This window comes from Diadema antillarum, unplaced genomic scaffold, assembly GCF_040938485.1.
Source record: "Diadema antillarum isolate AM-2024a unplaced genomic scaffold, OU_Dant_1.0 seq00000878_RagTag, whole genome shotgun sequence".
In the NCBI taxonomy this organism is placed as follows: Eukaryota; Metazoa; Echinodermata; class Echinoidea; order Diadematoida; family Diadematidae; genus Diadema; species Diadema antillarum.
Window position 1 is genome coordinate 51,911 of NW_027271742.1, and position 26,015 is coordinate 77,925.

At 39.0% G+C, this 26,015-nt stretch overlaps 1 protein-coding gene across 1 annotated transcript in view; it reads left to right on the forward strand.

Annotated features, from left to right (window-relative positions):
• LOC139740764 (mucosa-associated lymphoid tissue lymphoma translocation protein 1-like) overlaps positions 1-26,015 on the forward strand; it is a 36,313-nt gene that overhangs the window by 8,301 nt on the left and 1,997 nt on the right. The window contains exons 3-15 of the mRNA XM_071651339.1: positions 2,909-3,081; positions 7,955-8,051; positions 12,784-13,010; positions 13,796-14,022; positions 15,940-16,201; positions 16,833-16,985; positions 18,074-18,280; positions 18,894-19,071; positions 20,172-20,246; positions 22,145-22,266; positions 23,338-23,487; positions 24,134-24,327; positions 25,863-25,931. Coding sequence (XP_071507440.1) covers positions 2,909-3,081; positions 7,955-8,051; positions 12,784-13,010; positions 13,796-14,022; positions 15,940-16,201; positions 16,833-16,985; positions 18,074-18,280; positions 18,894-19,071; positions 20,172-20,246; positions 22,145-22,266; positions 23,338-23,487; positions 24,134-24,327; positions 25,863-25,931 — 2,134 coding nt within the window. The remainder of the gene's footprint in view (positions 1-2,908; positions 3,082-7,954; positions 8,052-12,783; positions 13,011-13,795; positions 14,023-15,939; positions 16,202-16,832; positions 16,986-18,073; positions 18,281-18,893; positions 19,072-20,171; positions 20,247-22,144; positions 22,267-23,337; positions 23,488-24,133; positions 24,328-25,862; positions 25,932-26,015) is intronic.

Genomic DNA, 26,015 nt, shown 5'->3' on the forward strand with positions numbered 1-26,015 from the left:
ACTTCTAGTAGAACATGGGAAAATCAGACATTCCATTCAAAAGTTATGAATTTTTGCAGTTTCTGCTCAGTCACTGCTGGATGAGAAGAATACTACAACTTGTGATGTCATACGTAGTGTATGTTTAGAACAATATAAAGAAATATATAAAGAAAATTCAACATATTTCCACTTTTCTCACATAATAAACGAATGCTTGACTTCCTTCTTTCAGAAGGCAAGGCTAATAATATCACCCATAACATACGTCAGTGACAAGTCAAGGAAATGTGCACTTTTTCAAAAAACATAGCATTTTGTGAAATTCTGTTTTTATAATCTTTATATGTCATTCCATGGAACTACTCCATGGTAGTTCTATGCATGTGACATTATGCACTATAGTAGTCTTCTCATCCAGCAGTGACTGCACAAATACTTTTAAAATATCATAACTTTTGAACTGATTTTCCCCAAACTTTCACTGATGTGTTCTCCTAATATTGCTGCATTCACTCGATCCACACATGTATCAACATGTCCTTTAAAATTTTGGCTTTAAATGAAAAATAGTTAACCACTGATGGAGACCATACACACTACCGTGCTGCATTATTCATGCACTGTGGGCTGTCCACAAGTACAGTTGCAGGCGATGCATGTGTACACTGTGTGTGAATACAAATTACTGCTCCTGAGAGCGAACCCTGGATCCTGGTACTTCATGCTCTTGATGTGCACTTAGCACACATTCTGTAGTCGTCTAGTAAATCTCCAGCTTGGAATGCAAGGTAGGAGAATCTATAACTCAGGAGGTGCTAAAGTGTTGGAGTCTCTACCAATCTGAAAGCATTCTGTATCCACTCCATATTGAACTTCTTTGACTTGAGGATAATGATGGACTGATTATAAATTCAACCCTCTCACTGTCTGTTCAAGAGAAATCAGCCTGTTAAACAAAGAAACAAACAATTATATTTGACACAAATTAAATAACCCTTGATGGGGACACTGTGGCATAGTGGATAAGACTCCCGACTCCCGATCGGAGGACCCGAGTTTGAATCCCGCCCAGTGCTTACGTCTCTGGACAAGATGTTTTTACCCACTATGTCCCTCTCAACCCAGGTGTATAAATGGGTACCTGGCAATGCTAGGGTAATAATAATAGCAGGGCCCTTTGGTAGAACAGTGGCAACACTGAAGAGGCTACCCTGGGTAAATAAAACCTTATATGGACAAGCTCAAGGTTTTTATGTACCGGTAACTACATACATACTTTTATATGACATGTTCCATACGTGACTACAGTATCTTGTAAAAAGCAGAAATACTAAGTAACATACTTATTGTTTTAAAGAAAATGCTGTATCTGCCCTATGTAGTTTATATGATTTCATGGTTTGGTTTTGCCTGCTAATAGCCATTAATTACAGCTCTATTTATCAAATGACAGAACTGATACAGAGTCCAAGATGAGTGTGTTTCACTTTTAAAGTACCAATCATGAGTACTTCAAAAGGAAAGAGAAATTATATGTGTTTATCTAGTGTGAGTTTGAAATAACTTATCCTAATAGAACATATCGTGACAGTATACACGTTATACTGCTTTTTATATAGATCTATGCTCTTTCTTTTTCATTTAAAAAACCTACATGTTCCTACTGTAATTGAATGTAACAGAAGTATGTTTGTGCATTGTGAATTTTTACTGATTTTTTGCTGATAAAATGTTACTATTTTTATTTCTATAATTATCATCATAATTTTTAAATTGTTGTTATTGTAATAAATTCATTATTTAGTAATAGTTGTCTTTGTTATAATTATTGTTATTATTATTACCTCTGCCAAGAAGTTGTTGTTTTGTTTTTGTTTTTGTTTTTGTTTTTTGGCATTGATTTGTTGATCTGTTTGCAAAATAAAAAGTTGAGAATGGATTTGGATAAAACTGACAGGAAAAATTAACAATGACATAAAAAACTGATGATTGAATATTGGTAGTGATCTGGATTGCCTGGATCCAAAATTCTCTTTTTTTTTTTTTGGTTCCATTTTTGAAGGATATTTTTATTGTGTTCAAATAGGGCCAACATAGAAGAGCATTCAAGCTATGCGTATCTGAGGTGTGCATACTTGCACTGCATGCATGCTCAAGGTGCAGCAGGTAGCCAAGGTAGACTCAACCTAGAAACTACTAGGCTTCTTTACCATTGGGAAGTAGGGTGGTTTTCAGCATGTGTGTATGGATAGTAATGAGCTGATTGACATAGGGTATGTCTGAGCTCTCTGAGTGCTTTTCTACTCACATTATAGTTGTTAGCTCCACAAAGGAAGGAGGTTATGTTTCATTAAATGCCTTTGTAGTTGGCTGGTTGGTTAGCTGGTCAGTTGGTTGGTTGGTTGGTTGGTTTGTTTGTGTGCAAAATAACTTATAAAGTTGTGGACGGATATAGATGAAACTTGCAGAAAAAGTTGATAATGACACAAGGTACAGATGATTAAATTTTGGGAGTGATCTGGGAATTTTTACCTATTTGTATGGAATTTTGAAGGATTTTTTATATTTTTGCGGATATGAGCAATTAATTTGGGGGTTCAAACTGCGCATAATTGAGGTTTGCATACTCGCTCTAAAGCGTGTGCTCTGCCCTGGCAGGGCACAGTGCAGCTGGAAACTGATGACATAAACAAAAGGCTTAGACTTATATCAATTGGACGATTTTCAGCACATGTGTGTACAGATGGAAATTAGCTGCATGGCAGAGGTCTGCACTCTCAGAATGCTTCTGTAGTTACAGTACAGTATGTTATAAATCATAAATCATTGCACACCATTTGGCTTATAAAATCGTAATCATCAGCACCAGCATAATTATCTTTTTTTTTTCAATTTTCATTTACAATTATCATTCTAATTGTACCAGGGATGTACAGATCAACAGGTTTAGCATGGATGGCCTACGGCTGAACGGGGGCAGCTCAGCACTCAGCCTCCTGAGGGATCTCGGGAACAGACACAACAAGACGGTGAAGCAGCTAGCATCCTACCTCAACAAACTGCATTATGAGCAAGCCCTCAAGCTCATCAAATCCCCAGGTATGCCTCTCATTTTATTTCTCTCTCTCTCTCTCTCTCTCTCAGTACAGTGGTCACCACTTAATCGGGAGGGGTTGGGAGACAAGTTTTTCTCCTGTTTAAGTGGTGCTCCCGCTTAAGCGGTGCCTGGTATTGGCCCGTGCTAACCACACAAGATGAAGCCCAGTATGTGGGCATTACACTAAATCATGCACAGTTATTTTATAAAAAAAATGATAAACCATTATGATAGCAACAAGTACATACATGTATGCACTGCAATGCGAAGACACAAAGCAATTAAAATAGCAGTCTCATAATTTTGGCAAATGCATCATCTGAACAAACCTTCGTTCGTTTGATCCACAAAACGCCCCTTTTTAGAGCTCACAGTACATATCAAGTCACAATGCCTTTGACCTTCAAACAATGCAGAGAAAGAGGCAGCTATTTTCTCTTTTCCCTCATGAGTCAAACACAAACTCCTGCTGATGTACTTGTTCTTGGGTGGTAAGGCCTATGGGTCACAGTCATTGACTTTCCGCTGCTTTTATAAATTTATCCTTCCAAATTTTTGATGCATGCCCTTCTCTGTGCTTTAGTGTCTAAACTGCATCACACACCGAGACACCAAGACATACAGATATCAAATTCTTTGTGATACGAGGTTTGTTGGGTTTTTTGACCACTGCTGATTTTCATGCATTCATTCAAACACCACCAATGTGTTTTTCTAACACGTATAATGCAAGATATCCACCATTTACTACAAATAAGGAAAAAATAAAATAAAAACATACACACACACAGACACACAAAGTGAATTCACACCAGAACGATTAATGTAGTACTAGCAATCAGTGTCGGTGAATCCAAGTACATGATGTACAACCAACAGTGGCGGATCCAGGGAGGACTGCACTGGGCACACGCCCCCTCCCCCCCCCCCCCCTTTATTTTTTTGTTGAAACAAAAGAAATAAAAAGAAAAATATGGCGGAGGGGTGCATGCACCCCCCACCCTTTAATTTTGTAAATGCACCCCCTCTTTACAGAATTCCTGGATCTGCCCCTGACCAAGGTGTTTTGTGTTTGGCGACAGAAAGTGGACATTGCAGTGATAGAGTCACTTGAATCATGTCTACCGGGATGCGTTGAAGTGTTGTGCTAAAATCTACTGGTATTGCTACCAGTGCAAGGGTAGACACACACACACACATGCACACACACACACACACACAGAAAGAGAAATACCAGTAGTGATATTTACAGGATAGGTTTCGTGACTTCCTTGTTTAATACTACAGTAACTGTACACTGATTGCAATCTCTATGGACTTTGAGCATTTGTGGAGGAGGATTTATAGGCAATTGAAAGTAAACTTTTGAGTCATCTGTAGATTGCTCTTGAGGTCAACCCTCTACTTGTCTTTCACCCATACAAAACTCTACAATGCTCTTGCAGCATCTTTCCAATATCAACATTAGGCGTTTTCACATCAGCCCGATAAAAATCCAAGCTCGAGATATTTTTCGCGATTGCGAATTAGCGCGCTATTTCATTTCTTCACATCAGCCCGAAGAGAATTAGCCCGAATATTTTTCGAGCTAATTCGGCAGCTCAGTATGTGCAGACAGCATCAGTAATGTGTTTGCCGTCTCAAAAATTTGTAATGATTTGTGTGCAGTTTGCCTCGATCGATCGGGTCACACATGCTAGGCATGATGGGATGCATCACGCTAATTTCTCATGTCGTTTTCACATTATTACATATTGCGCTACTATCCCACTATTTCAGGAATTTCCCGAGTTGGACTCGAGAAATTTTCTCAATCAGAGCGATACACTTAGCGCGCTAATTTGTGTTCACATTATCAAATAGCGTGCTATTTTGCTATCGCGATAATTTCTCAAGTCAGAAAATAAGCGCGCCATTTCGAAACATCGGGCTGATGTGAAAACGCCTTATCTTAGCTTACTTGAGCCAAAGGCTTGAGTGAGCAGTTGCATGCATTTATCATCTAATGTGCATCATGCAGAGTGCGCCGTTTGTAAACTGTTTACATTTTCAGCGTCTTCTTGAAGACTTCAAGATAGATTTTCACCAAACATGGCGAGTAGCATCCATAGGGGGGATCCAGGTCTCAATTCGTTCAGAGGGGCACCATGCCCCCAAATTAAGGAATTATGAAAAATCATCTTATGTTAAACCAGAAGTAATAGAGCTAAGTTTAAAGTGCTATGAGTAAATGCATTGGTGACATTAGCTTCAAGTTTGTTCATAGCATATCTGAGTGTGCCCCCCCCCCCCTCCACAGCCATGTGGGGGGAGGGGTCCAATCAGAGCCTAAATCTTAAATTTTCTTTTTTTTTTAAATTCTTCATTAAATTTTCACCAAACTTGGCAAGTGTGTTTGCAAGAGTGATAGAATGTGTATTTGTACAATTTAAATGGGCACCATTTCCCACTTGGGGGCCCCAGGGGCCCATTGCCCCGGGTTGGGAGGAGGCTGGGGAGAAAAATCCCCCAAATTCAGGAATCTTTACAAATCTTCTCAAGCCTAGAACAAGAAGTGATGGAGCCAAGTTCGTGCTACGAGTAGTCGTTTCAAGTTTGTTCAAGGCAGATCCCAGTATGAGCCTTAATTCTTACAGGCTGTGGAGGGTTAAGGGGTAAAACTCATGATAGGTCAGGTTAAGAAATGTCAAGATGATTTCCTGAGTTATGTTTTATGTGCACTGACTCCAGGTATGTTTCATGTATGAGGTCACTTCATGCGAGGATGAAATGTGACATGTACAATGAATGTCATTGAGCTTTAAAACTTATTGGCTCAGTGATGTTATCTGACATTTCATTTTTTCACGCAATGGACACAGGAAATACACGCAGACATTTCTTGATTTCGTTAAATTTGGCATATTAGTATGGAAAAGTAGGGCAATTGACTAACCATACACACATTCTGGCAAAAATACAGTGAAGATTACAATGTATACCATATGTACTATTTTAGTTTGTATAGTATACATTATGATGCCCAGTTCACCTATTTTGAGCCCTCACATAAAATTGGGGCATGCAACTTTTAGTTTGTTTTGTGATGCACATGCACAGTATTCAGTAGACCATGCTAAGACTTCGATTGCAAATGGACTAAGTGCCATTTTTAAACATTCTGAATTAATTCCATCATCAGATAGAGCAAAATAAAACCTTTCCAGTGATAACTTACTTTTAACATTGATAACAAGAATAGAGTTTGCAAACTTGATTGCAATCAAACTTTTTATGTACTGGTCTCACCTTGTCGGGGCAGGGAATGGGTTAAAGGAAACCAAAGCCCAAATATCAATGTTGATTGATGAAAGCAGCAATATTAGTAAAACACATCAGTGAAAATTTGAGAAAAATTGGACAATCAATACAAAACTTATGAATTTTTAAAGTTTCAATGCCGTCATCGCTGGATATTAGGAGACTACTTCACTTCATGACACCATTTCGGATATTACGATGATAGAGAAAACACAAGGAGAATTCCACAAAATCTCATTTTCCACGAACATTCCATCAACTTGTTACTGACATACAGTATGTCAAGGGAAGTATTAGTCTTTGTGCTTTCTGAAAGTGGTATTAAAGTCAAGTGCTGTTTCATATTGCTAACAGAAAAGTGATAATATATTGCATTTTCTTTGTGTTTTCCTTCATATTGTTGTCCATGATGACATCATGCAGTGTAGTAGTCTCCCTATCCAGTGATTACAACACCAAAATTTGTAAACTTCGTAACTTTTGAATTGATTGCCCGATTTTCCTCAAACTTTTATTGATGTGTTATTTTTCTAATGTTGCTGCATTCACACAATTGACATGACAAAGTGTGAGTTTTGTTTCCTTTAAAGGTAAAGTTTCTGTGTGTCTGTGATTGTGCTGTGTTCACAAGATTGCGCAAGATCTGATCAGAGTTGTGGCAAATATTTGCACTTGTGTCCATTTCTGAATCAATGTGTACACTGTACTGAGTATACATTCTCAGAAAGGTTCTTGGGGATATTTCACAATACTTTCCTAGAAGGAAGGACGGGACATTATTTGTACCAGGATATGAGCAAAAAGCAACAAGATAACTCTTCACATTGTACTTCAAGGATTATGTTTTGTCCAGCTTTTCTGGTGGATGAGACGATACATAGAAACTGGCATGTCAATGTCGTGTCTAAACTGAACACTGTGTGTCAAGAGCAGCTTGAATACGAAAGGGAAAATGGAGGAATGCATTTTAAGCTGTTTATGAATGAATTTCTTGTTGTGTTCTCTCAAACAACATTATAATGAAAAGAATGTATTTATAATATATGGAGACCTATGATTAAAAAAGGAAGAGCAGATATATTAATCATTGGAGACTATCAATGGATGATGGGGGTCATTTGGAGCAGAATGTTTCCTTGTTTGATTATTTCGCTCTATTCATGTGTACTGTATAGGATAACAAAGAGGGTCTATACATGTGAGATTGCCTGAATTTCATGTGGGAGTAACAAGGAAAAAAATACACGCTGCAGAAATGTTAGTTTAAATTTGATTTGTTTTCTGTGAAACCCTTTAGTGTACTCATACTCTAGTTTTTGCCTTTGACTGCATTTCTCAAGTAAAAGCAAAATGTGTTTGAAGAGAGAGAAAAAAATAAATGTATTCCTGTGCTTACATGTGCAGATAAAAGGAAAACAAATGCATGTAAAGTCATAGAGAGATGCATTAAAAAACAGAGCCCTTTCCTATTGGACTGTATACTCAGAGTTTCATGGTCAAAAAGTGTTATTTTTTCCATTTCTGTTTCACTTTTGATGATTTCTTTTGTTGTGTTGTGTTTCATGCATTTCTCAGAGCAACTGGAGATAATCCAGCAACCAGTGTCTTCCAATGTTGTGGCTGGGGAGACCGCTGTATTCACTTGTGAGGCGCGGGGATTCCCTTACCCAAGGTACGACAATCACATGGTCTGTGTTTACCATAAATTTGGGGAATTTCATTCAAATTTGATTCTATTCAAGTTCATCAATGTCTGCATACAATGAAAGCACATTACTTGTACAGTTGTAATTATGAGTCAAGGAAATCACAGTAAAAAAAAATTCAGTTTGTTATTCCCCGTGTGATTGAAACATAGTGTCAAACAGGAAATGACACAAAGTCGGGCAGAACAAATGTTTGTATCAGACAAATACAGATAAATATTGCACAAGAGCATCATTTTAACAAAATTGAAAAGACAACCGTCATACACAGTGACAATGGAATGCAGCGGGGCTTTTGTAAAAACATCAACAACAACAACAAAAGTGTGACAAGGCTTTCATAATGCACTGCAGTAAAACTTGAAATCTTTAACAGTGCAATTAGCTTTTTACACTGAACATCTAGTGAGACAAACTTCACATGTTTATAATTCTGCCAGTGTGCCACATACAACGATATCTCAAATCAAGATTTATGTAAATAGTGAAACTTAGTATTATTTATTTTTATGTTGGTATCATTGAAAGTGAAAATACTCATATTTCTACTCCACAAAACATTCTGTGTTTGCTCAGGAATCAATTTCTCTTCCACATCGCTTCCTTAAACTATTTTAAGCTAACAGTAAATCAAAGATGAAGTTATGTGTGCTATAAATGCAGGCCACTTAGCAATAGAAATGCACTGAGACATGCTTTATGATAATTGTATTACAAGGAGACACAGCACAGACGGATAGCCAATAAACCTGTCAACGGAAATTATTAATACCGACAAAAAAAATTGAGTATAGACATAAAAGCAAACAATGGACAGCGTACAGAGAGTGTATGCACGGAAACAACTGTACTGGAGTTTCCATATCACACTATTAAAATGTGTGTAGGTTTATACCCCGTACTGGAGTTACTTGTTTCTGTGAGTCATTATCATTATCATCATACCAGTTTTTATTTGTGTCTGTCCCCAATAAGGGGGGGGGGGGGGGGGGGGTAGCTGGATTTACCTCACAGCTTTCACAGCAACAAGCTCTCACACCTTCTTGCCATCTCTCCCAATTTGGGGCATCCTCCTTTCTTAACCCGTTGAAGATGGACTGATTTTGCTATACGATCTCACACATTTCCCATAGACACCTGCCCGAGTATACTCGGAAATCGTCTCCAAAGGATTAAGCCAAACCCTCCCGAGCTCTTCCGCCATCTACTTTACATGTAGCTGTCTCATCCACATTTTCTTTCGTCGCCCTTGCTTTTGTGGCTCACACACTTTTAAACTCTAGCACATTCCTCAGGACATCATCCTCATCCTTCCTCAACACATGCCCATACCATCACACTCCTTTCACCCTTTGCCACCTGTTCCACTGATTCCTTCAACCCAGTGATCTCCCTCATATCCTCAGTCTTCTTTTTATCCACTATGAAATTGTAGTTTCACACCACACATCACTCTCACCGTACTTCTCTCTCTGTCCTCAAAATATGCCATTTAGCTTTCCCTGCATGGGTATACCTCTAAAATTTACTGCATATCCTCTAAAATTTACTGCATATCCTGTGCTGGTAAGAAAGTAGATTCTGCTGAAACTGATTAAATGCGTGAAATGTGCACAAAATCAGACAGATTTTTATTTTCAAATGAGCCAGTTTAAGAGAAAAAGAGGAACTGTATTCTTCTAAAACTTGTTGCCAATTCATTTAAAGGCCTTGTCCCACTGGCATTTAGGAAGATTTGTGTATGAATTGCAGGACATCCACAACCAAAATTTTGTTCAGCTCTAAAATCCTGGCAACGTGCCTCTGCGATGTGTGCGGATGTGGGCCGACTCACACAAGCATGTTTCACGAATATTGTGGATGTTTAGCGAATATTATTATTATTATTATTATTATTATTATTATTATTATAAACCAATTTTGGGTGCAATTAATGCGCAATCTTCCTAAACGCCAATGGATTATTGTGCAATGGCAGGGGTGTTGTTGTCTCCATGTACTTCCACATTTTTCCATTTGCTGGTGCCGTGTGGCAAAATACATGTACGTGTAACTTCCTTTTTTTGTGTGTGTGTCCACAGAGTTTTAGCTGGAGTCAAGTTTTTGTTGTTGGTTTTTTTTTTTTGGGGGGGGGGGGTGTGTGTGTGTTGTTGTTTTTTGTTTTATTTTATTTTTTTGTCCTTCAGCTCAAATATTACCTTGGAACAAAAACCAAACATGAGGAGTGACTCACTGTTCGATTAGAAACTTCATGATGGGCTATTGTTGATTTTATGGAGCCATGCAATATACAATGGAAAGTGATCATGGCAAGTTTACATGACTGTTGCTCTTTGACTACTAGTATGCCAGTAGCACTCAGCTGCAGGCACATTATATGAACATGGTCCATTATTTCTTGTCCTTTGTTCAGCACTTAATATGTTAAGGAAGTAGTACCGTATTTAAAGTCTACCAAAATTGAATGAATATTAATTTCAATTCAATTCAGTTCAATTTAGGTCTGCTCAATTCAATTCTAGTCATGACTGCATTTAAAGGGATCGTATAGTTTTTGTTGGGACTTAACTTCAGGTTTTTATTTTTTGGTGAGATAGTGAGAAACCTTTTATGAAACATGAAAGAGCATGTAATTCCATGAGGATTTCAACATTTATTTGATGAAAATTGATTTTGAAATGGCTGAGATATCCAAAACAGAGTGATCCTAATAAAGTGTGGGACTCACATTTTATTACGATCGTTTTGTTTTACTTTGTTTTTAGATGTTTCAGCTATTCCAAACCCGATTTTCATCAAATAAACTTTGAATTCCTCTTAAAATGGTATGCTCTGTACTATTTCATGAGTGTTTTCTTGGTAACTCGCAAAAAAAGTTAAAGCCCAATTTTCATCTCCACCAATACTGTACCATCCCTTTAAGATATGAGGTTACGACAGGTTCACATACACTGTACATTCCCACTCATACACAGGCTCACAGGCGTTAACCCGTTGAGGACGAGTCCCGAGTATACTAGGGCAGGTGTCTATGGGAAATGCGTGTTGTAGCAAAATCAGTCCGTCCTCAACGGGTTAATTACTATAGATTCCCAATGCATCTAAATGCATTGCAGGAGGAAGTTTCTATGCCTGTCTCTGACTGGCTGTCCTTGATAAATTGTTGCAATCTGTTTCCGATGTAAATTTGACCCATGAAAGAAAACTTATAATGTGCAAAGTCCAGAGGTTCAAACATAAAGTAATAAGTAGCAAAACTGTTTGAGTTTCTAGTATGGTAATGAATATTATTATCATTTTTTTTTTTTTTGCTCAAGATAACCAAGTGTGAATACCAGAAAAGAATCATTTCAAGACATATATGTGAAAATCAGACTGTGAGTACCATAGTTCAATATTTAGGACTCCCAGGCAGGAAAATGTTAGCAGCAAAATAAGTAAAATATATAAATGAATAAATAAATAGAAAGATAAATAAATGAATAAATAAATGAATGAATGAATGAACGAACGAACGAACTAATGAATAAATAAACAATAAAAAATGGAAATAATAAAGTGAAATTACAAAAAGGAATCTAAAATAAAGATCTAAACTGAAATTGAAATTAAGATTAAATCAAAATTAAAGACTCTTGGATGAGTCTAGAAGTGCAGATAAAACTGGGTAAGCAACATTCTTGAAACCACTTTATGTATGTGTCCATGTAACAAGCCAAAACTTTGCCAAGCTATTTCACTGGCGTGATCATGGAGTAATTAAACAACCTATTACACTGTTACCGTGCAGAACTCTCACATAAAGTTTACGTTGATACAGTGGCAAAAGGGAACAAAAAAGAATTGTTTATTGAGAGTTACCTGAAAAACATCAGTAATCAGTAAAGAAAGCATGCAAGCATAATTATCTTCTCAGTGACAAACAAAGCAAAGTTTAAGTTTAATGTGAGCTCAGTTGTGGCCCATCACCACAATCTTCTTACTCGTAATCAAAAAAAAAAAAATCTCCACTTCAGACTGTGCCTCCAGTCAAAATTTCATAGTTGTAGAGTTTTTTGAAATTCAAACTAACTTTTTTTTTTTTTTTTAATATATTGAAGCATCTTACTGTGGCATTTTAAGATATCATTTATTAATACCTACAATACCTACTGCAAGCTTATAATTGCATCCAAATTGAAATCTTGATTTTCTGTAATATTTGTCTCATGATGGACCATCTCTGTGGCAACTTTGTGGAAGGGAAATATGGCCTGTTTTACATCGTTGGAAGTCATCTGGATTAGGGAGAATTCTAAAAGGACCTATATTAGGAAATCAATGTTCTGTTCCTGTATCTTAGATAAGATCCCAGGTCCATCATCCTTGCTGTGTCTGGCTTTCAGTTTTAGGCTGCTGTACACGTATATTGCCCTGGCTGTTAATATTGCCCAGGCTGTTGTTAATATTGCCCAGGCTGTTGGATATTGCCCCAGCTGTTGTATATTGCCCCGGCTGTTGTTGATATTGCCCCAGCTGTTGTATATTTCCCAGGTTGTTGATGCTTACAATGCACACAGTCTTTGAGGAAAAAGGGAAGAATTATGAGGGTTTGGTGGTGAAAGGTTGTAATTCAATTGAAAGAAAGAAAAAAACATCTTTTTCAGTAAATTGACAGAGACTGTTTAAATTTCCATCTCTGTATGTTTCGATTGCCAGGTATCAATGGTACAGAGCATACACAAGGCATCCCAATGGAGACATCATATACGAAGAGGTGGACGGTGCTGCGGATGCCATCTTGGATCTCCCACAGGTCTCCCACGACCAGTCTGGCGGCTACTGCTGCAAGGTCTACCACCTGCCACAGGGTGGGCAGAATTATGTCTTCACCGAGTGGGCCTACCTCACTGTTCTCCAAGTTCCAGTCAGCCCCGAGACAGCCTGTAAGTCGCTCCCACCTCCTTTACCCTTTATGCAGACCCGATACCACGAGGATTCATGAGTGCTCCTATTTATATGGGTTTATTGTTACTTGGTCTAATATCAGATGGTCTACTTCCCAGTTCATCTAACACCACTACAGCTAAACTCATTTGGTCTGCTATTAATTTGGTCTAATGCCCATTTGGTCAAATCCTCATTTGGTCTAATATCCAGTTTGGCTAATTATCATTTCATCTCGTGACCAGATGGTCTAATTGCAATTTTGACTCCTTGGATTTTTTCCATTTTGTCTATAATAAACTGGGGGTTTTAGACGAAATGGGCATAGCCCATCTGGAAGTAGACCAGCTGGTAATGAGGCTAAGTGGCAATTGAACTATTAAGGTCTTCAGACAAACTGGGTGTAGATGAAGCAGGATTAGACCGCGTAGTTTGAGACTAGATGGCTATTGGACGAAGTGGAAGTAGACAGAGTCATAGATCATCTTCACTTGCAGCCTATCAGGGTACATTCTAAAGCCACGAATAGCACCAGTCAGCAAATACTTGCATCGAAACTCATGCTCATCAATAATGGTTGACTCGAGTTGAGATTCTTCAGCTGTGTGGACTGTGTACTGTGGACCATGTTTAAAAATCAAATCAGTATTGTTGGTACTCAAAATTGCGTTAGGAGGTTTTTAATGTCTACCAGTTGAGATTGATGTACAATTTCTTGTAACCCCATACTGCTGAACAGTTCAATGTAGAATTTGTTGTGGCTGTCTTGTTACTTTCAAAACAGCACCTCCAAGCTCTCTGGGCCTTCAGAATCAGATACATGCCAAGCCAATCATCGTTGAGCAGCCAGAGGCCAGGATAGAGGTCACTTTGGGCCGGGAACTGACCATGTCCTGCAGGGCCAGTGGGTGCCCAAAGCCCAACTACCAGTGGTACCGTATCGAGCTAGACCCCAAGAGCGGCATAAGCACCAAGAATCCAATCAAAGGATTCACCTCCCACATGCTTGAGGTGAGCATGTTGTAGGAAAGGGCAAAATTTACTGATGGTACAAGGCAATAGTGCAATCATGAGTTGTTTTTCTATAATGCTGTGCTAAAAAAAAAAATTGTATTGATTATTTTTCAATTCAATTCAGTCTTTATTTTCAGTTCATGATATATGAAAATGTGTGTACTGTATACACCATACATATGTATACTGTATTTGCAGGTTTGTCTGTCTGTTTGTTTGTTTGTTTGTTTGTTTGTTTGTTTGTTGTTGTTTTTTTATTTCGCGAGTAAGGGACTGTTTCCAAATTTAACAATGCACAAATATGCAAACTCTGATCCTGGCGTGAATGCGACGTGCATGTGTACATTTCCCTAGCCAATGCTGCAAATTTGAAGAAAAAAAAATGTAGGAAATCAGATAAACAAACAATAGGTACATATAGAGCATGAGCTCAATATAAAAGTTCTGTGTGCATAAAATGATCAGAAAATAATATGTACATAGAAAGCCAAAAAAGGCTTGTTATGTTGCACATGCCCCAAAATGTAGTCACTCTTTAAAGGAATTGTTTAGTTTTGCTTGAGACCTAACTTCAGGATAAAAATTATGAGTACCACATTATTTCTGATAAAAATAATGCTCATCATCCTCATCTTCATTGTCATCGTTTTCATCTTCATCATTATCATAATCATTATTATATTTTGGATCAAAAATTTGTCTTCCATTGATTGGTTAAAAGAGCTTCACGTGATTATAGATATTTTGAACTATTTAAGAATGTTGGTGTGTTTGACAATTTTATGACGACATTTTGCAAATAGTATACTATTTGCAAAATGATGTCACAATCACCCTTTACCCGTCCGGTCCCGAATTCTAGTGTTCAGGTTTGCAGCGGCCATGCGATCGCTTGGATACATGTGACGGGCAACTCTGGCGGTGTCACGGCTACTACGTTTTTCAATTTCCGATCTCTCGCACTGATGCGTATTGCAGGTGCTGCGCTGCCGCCGCAGTGCGGCTATAAGCCTATAATGATTGTCACTTTTTATTCAAATTTTTGATCCAAAATATAAAACAAATATACTTTGCCTAGTTTCGAGTTTCTTGTTAAAACTATGGGCCTCGGTGACTCCAAACTAGTACTATTCACCTCGGGGCTGCGCCCCTCAGTGAATAGTACTAGTTTGGAGTCACCTCTGCCCATAGTTTTAACAAGAAACTCTCAAGGCGAAGTATATTTGTATACTATCTTTATCCAGTGATAATGGCAAGAAGGTTGTAAACAACATTATACATGGTATTACACCGTATCTTATAATTTGATGAAGGGGAGACTTTCCCACTGGTTTTATATTTGCAAATTTTGCAAATCACTTTTCAACCACTAATATAAAAACACATGCAAAAGCAACAATGCATGGAAAGTCATTTAAAACACACACACAAAAAAATCAAGCCATGCCAATACTGAATCTCATGCAACTAGTAAACCACATTGTAGGTCTAGCATGCTGCATGGGCCATTGCAGTTTAAAATGTTGTGATGTTGGCATCTACACACTTGTACAGTATTTCCGATTTCATGTACAGCACAAGGAATCACAGAGTAAAAACATTCAACACAAATATTTTCACTTGTTTAGTTGTCTTTTATTCTTATCTGTTTTGTGAAAGAGGAGGTAATAAGTACTAGACTGTCGCAATTGGCAAAATCAGCGATACGAGAAAATGTCCAACAAGTGACAATTTGTTATGATATCTGCTTACAAAGATTTTAGGTGATACAATAGTCTGACGAAGCAAATCACCAAATTGACCAAACTTGTATTATGCTGCCTATGTGTCAAATCAGACATAATGCCGTGTAACCACCCAAAATGGTATCATCTTTTATTCTCAAACTCTTGTGTGGCATCTTTCTGATTGCAGTTTGCCCAGGCAAACTCGAGTGACATGGGGCGTTACATCTGTCACGCCTATAACTCTGTCGGTGAGGACTGGAGCAGCGAGGTCACCGTTTCCGTGGCAACCGTGGCCGAGACCGTGAAGAGGCGCTGCCGCATCGAGATTCTGCGGAACCCCTGCAGCGTGGTATGCGTGCCGGGGATGGACCAAAAGTTTGAGTGCGTGGCCAGCTGCCCCTCTTCAAAGCTCTTCTACCAGTGGTTCAAGAACGATCAGATCCTCGAAGGTATCAGAAAAACTGCAGTGTACATCACATGTCAAGAAGTTATACAACCCCAATATTTTTTTCAATATCCCTTGAGAATATTAAGTCACCTCAGGCTATATCTGAGGGAAGAAAAAAAATCAACTACTTGAAAAGATGCCTGACTTGCACAAAGAGTTCCTGGCCATATTATTTATACAACTGTTTGGTTTGTGACAAAGTCCATATTTTGAATTCTACAAATTACTAGGTATTTTTTATGAGTTTCAGTATGTCAAGCCTTCTACTTGCTCTGACATAGTTTTGACTTTTTGAGGTCGTAACACATGATTAATTGTGTCAAATCATTCAAGTGGAACCATAGATCCATTAAAATATTCCTGCATCATGAAGTTTTGTTTCTTTGTTTTATTGCACTGAATATACAATTAACTCAATTGCATTCTAAAAACCCACAAATACAATTCTTTGATAAACATGTGTAAGATGCAGGGAATAGTTTTTAAATGTGTCTTTAATCTGGTCAGTTGTGATTTCCCAAGATAGAGAGCAGATGTAGCCTTACAGTATTTTCTTGGAAATATGGTAAGTTTAATGTGGCTATTATCTTATCTTATTTTAACTTATGCTTACTATTGTGTTTCACCCAAAGAGGAAACGTCCCATCAGCTGTGCTTTGACCGAATACAAATGTCTGATGCTGGGGTGTACTTCTGTCGAGTGATAGCTGAAAACAATCAGTCTGAGGACTCGGAGAGGGCGACCCTTCATGTCCCCAGTGTTGTACATCAGAGGACGTTTACAGGTAAAGTGAGGAAGAGAACAAGTTCAGTGACCCTATAACGTGATACTGTAAAAGTGGATATATTCACGCGACTACTTTTTCGCACTTGGCCGGGTGAGAAGAGTTTCGCAGGTTTTTAATTCCGCGGAATCAAGACATCAACTACTGGATCATATGGCATGCAAGAATATTCGCGTGATTTTATTTTCGCGCTAGGTTCTGGTTGCGCGAAATGCGTGAAAATTTCAACACCGCAAAATTTTCCACTTTTACAGTAGGCAACTCTCCATCACAAAACCCACAAAAAGTTGCACAGTAAAATGAAAAAAAAAATGAGACCATGAGACTAGAAGAGCTGCAATGCATAAATCAGCCCACTCATTGTGCCAACACAGCATGCTATGTATCGTAATTAAGATTCCCACAGGATTAACCTGACTTCAACTTACTTTTAACCCATTGAGGATGAGTCCCGAATATACTCAGGCAGGTGTCAATGGGAAATGCATGTTGTAGCAAAATCAACCCGTCCTCAACATATTAACTTAGCCAGCATCAATGATAGCGGTGCCGGACGACATCTATATTTGAGATAAGGACCAAAATGAACTATCTTGTGGTTACTTAAAGTTAGCATGATGATTGTAGCCACAAGAAATATTGTGGTTAGGTCAATGATAATGGTACCCTCACGAAGCATCATAGTTAGTGCGCCCATGTGAACACAGTTAACAACAAGCTTATAGTTAGGATTGAACTCTATGAGTGCTGAATCACTTCTAGTGAGTATACAATGTAGCATGTAGCATTATTCGCACACTATTACCAGGAAGGTTTTGCACAAATATTCAGCATAGTCATGGAATAGAGCCAAATACATTTCTGGATCTTATCAAGTTATCTATGAGTTCTGGTATCAGTGATAGGCATCATGTGAACGAAATTCATATTTTTGTGAATGTTTCAGGTATTTTGTACATTCAGTCATACTTTCATGCAGCAAAGATATAAACATGCGAGTCCCTTGGCTGGCAATGTTAATGTAGCAGTGGACGTTCTCTTCAAAATTAAATTTTCTCCCTCTCCTACGTGTATTCCTCTTCACCCAGCCTCGGACAAGGTGGCATTACTCATTGCCAATGAGGACTACCGGTCAGCTGTCCAGCTGGTTGCCCCGGGCAGCGACATGCACAAACTGGCCTTGAAGCTGACCTGTGAGATGGACTTCAAGGTGGTGTCGTTGCTGAACCTCAGTCTGGCCGAAATGCGGAAAGCCCTTGATATCTTCTGCACCCTCCTCAACAACGGAGTCTATGGTGAGAGTCCAGATCTTTTGACTATGCTGTGAAATCAGAAACATTCGCAGCATGTATCTTTTGCTACTTGAAGCTGACGGCCTGTTCGTGGCACGAAAACTATCACAAATTGCTCCTGGCATTGTATACATTGCGTAGACAAAAAACTTTTGCATTCATTTTACTTTTGCAAGTCTTAGCTCCTCCAAAAAGTTGTGGAGCCTGTACAATGCCTGTACAGTGATGGGGCGATCGTTAACGATCGCCCCATCACTGTACAGGCATGCTAACCTTGAAACATTAAACTGCACATTACTTGAACATGAGACCATTCTGAAGCAATTAATTTTCACACAACAATAGATACATAATGTACTCTTAAATGAATCCCAAAAGGATTGGAACAATCATCCCCCAGCATTCCCACTGATTCCCACTGATCAGTACTAGCCATCCCCTTTAAAACTTTGAATTAAATTAATTATTAAGATAAACAATGAACTGCAAAACCAACTGATGTGTCATTGTAATGATAAATAGCTGATTTGTCAACATATCTTACTACTACATGATGAGCAGGAAGAACAAATACGCAAATTTCAAAAGTCTCCACACCCAAACCCCATTTTTCCAGGTCTCTTCTACTTCAGCGGACACGGCTTTGAACATGACGGTCAGACGTACATGGTGCCCTCGGACGCAGCCAGCGGTCACCTACCAGAGGAGTGTCTGTGTGCCCAGGAGGTACAGGACAAGATGCAGAGCAGGGACACTGCCCTCAACTGCATCCTACTCGACATCTGCAGAAAGTTGTGAGTCCACACTACCGCCCAGGGTCTCTTGTTTATTATTCAAATAGGAAATGGAGATGTGTGCCATGCTTAAAATTATATTTTGTTCAACTTTTCTTTTTACGACAGCAGATGTTTGAAATGCAATTTTTAGGATTGTTCACATGTTGTAGTTACAAATTAATCTACAGAAGCCATGTTCAGACGTATTTCTAGTCGGAGTAAAATTTTATGGCGCAGCAATTAAAATTAAAATTTATACTTATCTTATCACGACCCTGTGTCTACACGACAGTCGTGGGAAGAAACTCTGACCAATTTACCACGGCCTTCCCGGGGATCACCGTGGAGGGTCGGTGTAACTTCCAGAAGTGGTAGTGCCGCGCACGTTGACCATACAATTGTTTTTTACCAGTGGCATTTGTTTTCTCCATTCCCGTTGATGGAAATTTCTGAGCACTAGCTTCTTCGTCGCGATCGACTAGGTTAGAATTGCACCACACGGGCACATGTACTCACAAAATGTCAACATTGCAATTTGCTCGGGGAAGTTTTACCTAGGTCGTAAGGTATGTAAGTTCAGAGATACTCCAAGGGCTTGTCCACACAGGCAATTTACTCCGACCGGCTAGTCGTGGTAGCGAGATACTCCTGAGAAAATTCAGGAGTATCTTGGTCGGAGGAAGAGATCATGGTAAGTTCCTCCGACCGGAGGAAGTTACCACGACCTTGTTCAGACGGGCACTACTCCAACCTTTCCTCCGAAGTTACTCCGACCAAGCTTCCTCCGACCCTTCCTCCGAAGTTATTCCGACCGCAACTGTCCTCGTCTGAACGCAGCTAGTGTGTCTTGAAAAAGTCAAAAGATATAGAGTACCAAAGTGATGGTGTCACAGTCTTTTGTTATAGCTGGGGTTGGAACCAAGTGCGAGCATGGTTAGAAACAATAGTCTTCATAGACATTCGGGCCAGATGACATTATTTAGAGCCAGTTTCCATGGTAATGAATGGCTATGACGTCACACTCTTGTACTGTATTGCTCTCTTAAAATGCAATTTTACCTTGTTTATGCTTCATGTGTAGTGAGTGGAATGCCCCTGTTTTTCTTTCTTTTTCATAGGAATGAGAATGCGCAGGGACCAACCAAAAAGTATCACCCCATTGTAAAAGGAAACACTGTGTTTGGCTATGCTGCGTAAGTATCCTTGTGCAGGACCGTCGTGAAGAAAAGGTTGTGTCTTTCTGTATATTAAACCAGAGCTGTAATGCCATTGCACTCAACTTCTTCCAGTTCACATGGTATTCTTTATTCTGTCAATATCCTCAGCTTCCTTTTTTTCTCTTTATCCAGAAAGGAACCAACTCTTCAGGGCTCAACACTAACATTTTTCACAGGTGGTCTGTTTGGGCCACCAAAATCTTTGACTATGAAATTTTGGGGGCCTGAAAAGGAAATGTAGTACTCTAGTAGCCTGAAATAAAAGGAAATGTCGAATTTCATTCTGAATTTTATTTGCCTGATCTGGCCACCAAAAGATAAGCTTTTTTTGAAATTTAGTGACGTGACATCAATTTTCAGTAGCCCTGGGCCACCACCGGGCCACAGCTGATACTTTGAGCTCTTACTCATTACTTCCATACTTGTAATTTCTGTAAGGAGTAGATCTGTCAGTCTTTTTAATAATAATAATAATACTATATTTATAAAGCGCATATTAAGCACATGCTTCTCTATGCGCTGTACAATAAAGACAGAGATACAACATACAAACAAATGACTAACAAATATAACAATCAACGTAATAAATACAAACAAAGGGTAAATGAATATTTACACTGTATCTAATCAAGGAAGACGAAAAAGGTGAGTTTTCAGACTGGATTTGAAATGTGCAAAACTGGATGCACGTTGAATGTTTTGAGGGAGATTGTTCCAAAGATTAGGTCCAGCAACTGGCAACTGATTGACAAATTGCCCAACATATGATGCAGATAAGAAGCTGATTATTCAGTGCTTTAGTAGTAGCCATGATAATAATCTTGGGCATTCATACTCAGATGGACTCAAACCAGCAACCTCCTGATTGCTAAAACAGATGTCATGTTCCTTTCAAGATATGTTTGCTAATAATCAAGAAATGGCATTAATATTTCAGAAGGTAGGACTGCCACTTTGGTCATATTATATACCACTGTTGCCATATCTTTTAATCAAAGAAAAGTTCACTAGTAATGATTTATGATATTTTCTTCTTTTTTTTTCGATGTGTATGTATGTGTGTGAAGCTTGACATTGTCATTTATCCTAATGGACATAGTTTCTATGTTGTATTGCATTGCTGTCAATCCACTGATGTTTTTCAAATGTACAGTGCGTACTAAAAAAAGAGAAATCCAGAAAGCTGCCATTTCATAATTGTCCACTATGGAGAACACAACTGTCGGTTGTAACAAAAAGTTGGTCCATAAACTTCAATATGGCCACATTTCCAAAAACCATTTCCGGTCACTCCGACAAAGGTCAACCCACACAATCCATTTTTCTCTGTTCTTATTCAAGACAGGGTATGTTGCAAACTAGACTACATGTATGTGAATACTGTTGAATATGAACAGAGAAAAATGGACTGTGTGGGTAGGCCTTTGTGGGAGTGACCAAGTTCTTGGACAGGTGGCCATGTTAAAGGTTATGGACCATAAAAGGTAAGAAGAAACTCGAAACACAACCCTGCAATCATGCCGGTTGGCCTCTCTATTTTACCACATTCATTGACATATCTCATCCATTTCAGTGAGACATTCAGTGTTCCTCTATGATAACACTCAAACTTGGAAAAAGTGCAATTTGTCATTGTTGTCTTTAAAGTTAATGTGCTCAGGTATGCACAGCATTTGCCAACACGATTAGGTATCAATGGAAAGAAGAAGAGTTCTCCTTTCCTCACAACCAGCATTGTAGTCTTCATAGTAGACAATGATGAAATGGTGGCCCTCTGAAATTGGATTACTTTTTTTTTATATACACAGTCTAGATGGTAGCTCACAAGGTACCACATGGCATAATTACTTTTACGAAACTCCATTTTCAAACAGCCAAACAAACTCAGAAGCCTATGAAGTCAAGAGTGCTGGCTACGCCGTCTTCACACACTACCTTGTCAAGCGCATCCATGAGATCGAAAATGTCTTCATCTTGCTGTACAAGATCTTAGAAGGTTTGTTGTCACCATGGCAACCGTAGCCTGCCTCCAGTACCTTGATACCACTATCTATTTAATGTAACTAAACCTCTCCTTTCTCCAGAGAGGGAATCATGACACTGAGATAGACCCATTGCATGAGGAATTTAGTGCTTCTTTTTAGCTTCACTCTTCCAAAGTCCATTTTTGTGGTGTGTGTGTGTGTCTGTGTATGGTGTGTGTGTGTGTGTGTGTGTGTGTGTGTGTGTGTGTGTGTGTGTGTGTGTGTGTGTGTGTGTGTGTGTGTGTGTGTAGTTAGTATTAAGAGCAATTGTAACCCTCCATGACAAAAGGATCCCAAAGTCACTGATGGCTGAGCCGAGAAAATTGAGTTTGATCATCAAAATTGGTCGAAACCATCAGATTTCTGTTTTTGGCATAATGTTTTAGTCTAATGTTTCGTCTACGTATCATCTGCCGAAATTTCGATGCTAAATGATCAAAGGAAAGGCAAGAAATTAGCGTTTTTCTTGGCCATGATTTTCTGACTTTGAAACATGTCCAAAGGTTTTGATTTAGTGCCACAGATAGGCTCCACCCCAAGCAACAAGGGAGTGATCTTTATTGGTCAGTACATGGCATCCTGGTTATTGATTGGTCATGCGTAGACTGCTGGCACTAAGCTTGATTGAACATCGCAGAGGTTGCTAGGAGCACACCCCCCTTCTATTGTCAAAAGGTGAAAACGGTCTTACAACAGCACCTCCCCTTGATCACGATTGCGTTGAATAGAGGCGGTTTTCTCGAAACGCTGATTTCGCAGACCACTGGACATGGTCACGTAAAATCATCAATATCTCTGCATTTGAGTACTTTAAGGAGTCATGTTATGTATAAAAGTATTAAAAAGCGGAAGAGTAAGGGAATATGCCGTTTTCAGAAAATTGACCTCCCTCGACTTTTGGATCCTTTTGTTGTAGCGGGTCACAATTTATGACATGGACCCAGCTTCCAAAATGTAGTCCTTTGGCCAACCAGAAAATTCCACCAGCCCAGATAGCACTGAGCGAGAGATGATGTGAAGGCACTGTTGTTATCCATCTTTAGATGTCAAGAAGGACAAAGATGCAGGCAACAGGCAGTTCCCGGCACTGATGGGCGACTTGAACGAAGGCCGCACCCTGATGGACGTCATCTCGTACACTGGACGCACGACGGAGTTCAACTCGCGGCAGATTGCTTGGGAGAATGCACACAGTATGTTCTCTAAGCTCCTCTGTTTGGATTCTATTTCAGTTTCAAGTATTCAACGAGATGTTCATTGGATTGGTACAAAGATTACTGTTATAAAGTCTTATATGAATCTGCACCTTATAAATTACAGCATGTCACTTCGGATGGTTAAAGTAAATATTAAGTAAAGGTACTTGTATTATGATGGTATCAGCATAAATGCAGGAAGGTGGGAAGAGATTAGTGCTTATGAGAGCAAACTCAAGTGTGGTGAAGTGAAATTATAGTGTACACCGACATTGATAAAATTATACCCACAGTTTAAATATGAAGAGTTTGATCATAAATGAGTTAACACCATTCTAGTCAATTTGAGATATTTGCAATAGTCTTGAAATTCATAATTCCATTTGTGTACAGTATTGTAAAACTGGACATTTTTTTACGCTCGGCCAAGTAAGATGAATTTCGAATGTCTTGATTCCTTGTATCCAACCATCAAATGGTGTTACGTATAACAAACAAGAATATTTGCATGCTTTTCATTTTTGCACTGTTTTCCAGTCACGTGAAATGAAAAAGAAATTTCCACACTACAAAAAATTTCCACTTTTACAGTATGTCTGTTGAAGAGAAACATACATGTATCTTATCATGGAATTCTCTGCAGAGCTTCCCCAGGACATGAGAGTGGAGAGTAAATTCGGCAGCATCGTGCTGATCCAGTACGAGTCGCAATTTTCAAACGTCATGCACATCGTCACCATGGTGCTTGACCACATGTGCCCGGTCAAGTGCGATGCAAAGCTTGGGCATTTCCCTCTTCAGCTGGACATCAAAGTGGACGAAGAATTTAGAAAAATGGTACAAACGCTTAATAAGATTCTTACACATACACATGTTTTAACCCGTTACAGATAGGCTATTTTTTGCTACAACACACATTTCCCATAGACACTTCCCTAAGTGTACTCGGGACTCATCCTCAACGGGTTAAGATCACCTCTTTGAAATGGATGAGGGCCTTGAGTTGGGTTTGTTTCTCAAAGCACTGTACAACAATTTTAACCCACTATAGATTCCACAGCAATTGCTGGGCAGTAGTAAAGCAGTCATAATGTCCAGTTTTGTTGTTATAAGAACTGCTGTTGTATTTGAAGTTCATGCAATGATTGCAGCTTTCTCAGGGGTAGGTTGCTGGGAAACATGATATTAGTTTTTGACAGTTTTTGTGGAATGAATCTCAATGTCAAGATGCATGGGCAGAATTTGACAGATATCAAATTATTTTTTTGTTCCATGTCCATTCACTGTTTTGTTGTTTTCTAAACACTGAGTAATTAAAGAATCTGTAAAAAGAATATTTCACTTTTATGTAGCAAAAGTGAGGAGTGAGGGGCACTTTGGTGTAGGTTTTGTTGAAGACTAGTTACTGGGTGTCATTTCCAGCTGGAGTTTCACTGCAATTTGGAGGAACTATAAAAGAGAACCAGTTTCATATTGAGGAGTAGTCCAGTGATACAATCACACAACAGGACATGAGATGTAATGATTGCTTTAATAGCATGTGAATGATCGTACAGTGGAATGACAGTTGTCATTCCTGAAATAAAGCATTTTAGCCTACGTATGGGAAGAGTTTTTTAATTGCCACTTGGATTTCCAAGGACATGGTGCATATTATATTTATTTGCGTTGATGACGACATCAAGATATAAAGCCACCATTGTTGTTTTTTGAAAAGGAGCATCTGTTGAATGTTTTATGTTTGTTTATTGATGAAGTTTTACCTTTACTACATGTATCATCTTTCAAGTGTGCACATTTCAGTGTAGTGCGGTTTGTAAGGGCAGTGATTTGGCTCAGTTGGTAGCGCATCTGCCTCCTCATCCAATGGATTCAGGTTTGATTCCCGAGTCTCACTGAGGAATATTGTGTGTCTAAGCATTCTGCTTCTTCTAGTAAGAGGCAAATACTCTGTCCCTCGGATGGGATATTAAAATGGAGGTCCCGTGTGTGAGTTAGCCATGACTCCCACACGTAAAAGATTCCACGTCAGTCATTCATCGCAAAGAGCAGGGTGTTTAACTCGGTGAAGTAGTCCCCCTGCCAATACCCACACAAGGAAATGGGCAAAATATGCAGACCGCTCGTGGTTCGGGTGACTCGTATAGTCGGCAAATGGTATCAACCAGGCACAATGTGCCATACTCTTGAATGAATGAAATGCAGTTTGTGACATTTTTATCACTGATTGAAGGAAAGGCCAAGAGGTTGCATAAAGAGTTGTCTGTTTGATGATTAGTGCAGTATAAACCAGCGAGGATAAGTGGTACCTTTTCTTCATACAGAGCTGTAGAGTTTGCTGATATTATCAATTTAATCTCATTGGTCTCCAGGAGATTGACGGCAGGGTTTGTGATGTGCGGTGCCGCGTCACCAAGGTGCAAAATGTGCAGAAACTTGAGGTGAGTCCAGAACGAGGCAATCAAGAAGGACTCTACTTTAAAGACAGAAACATTCGGCTTTTTGCGACAAAAGCCTTATTACCA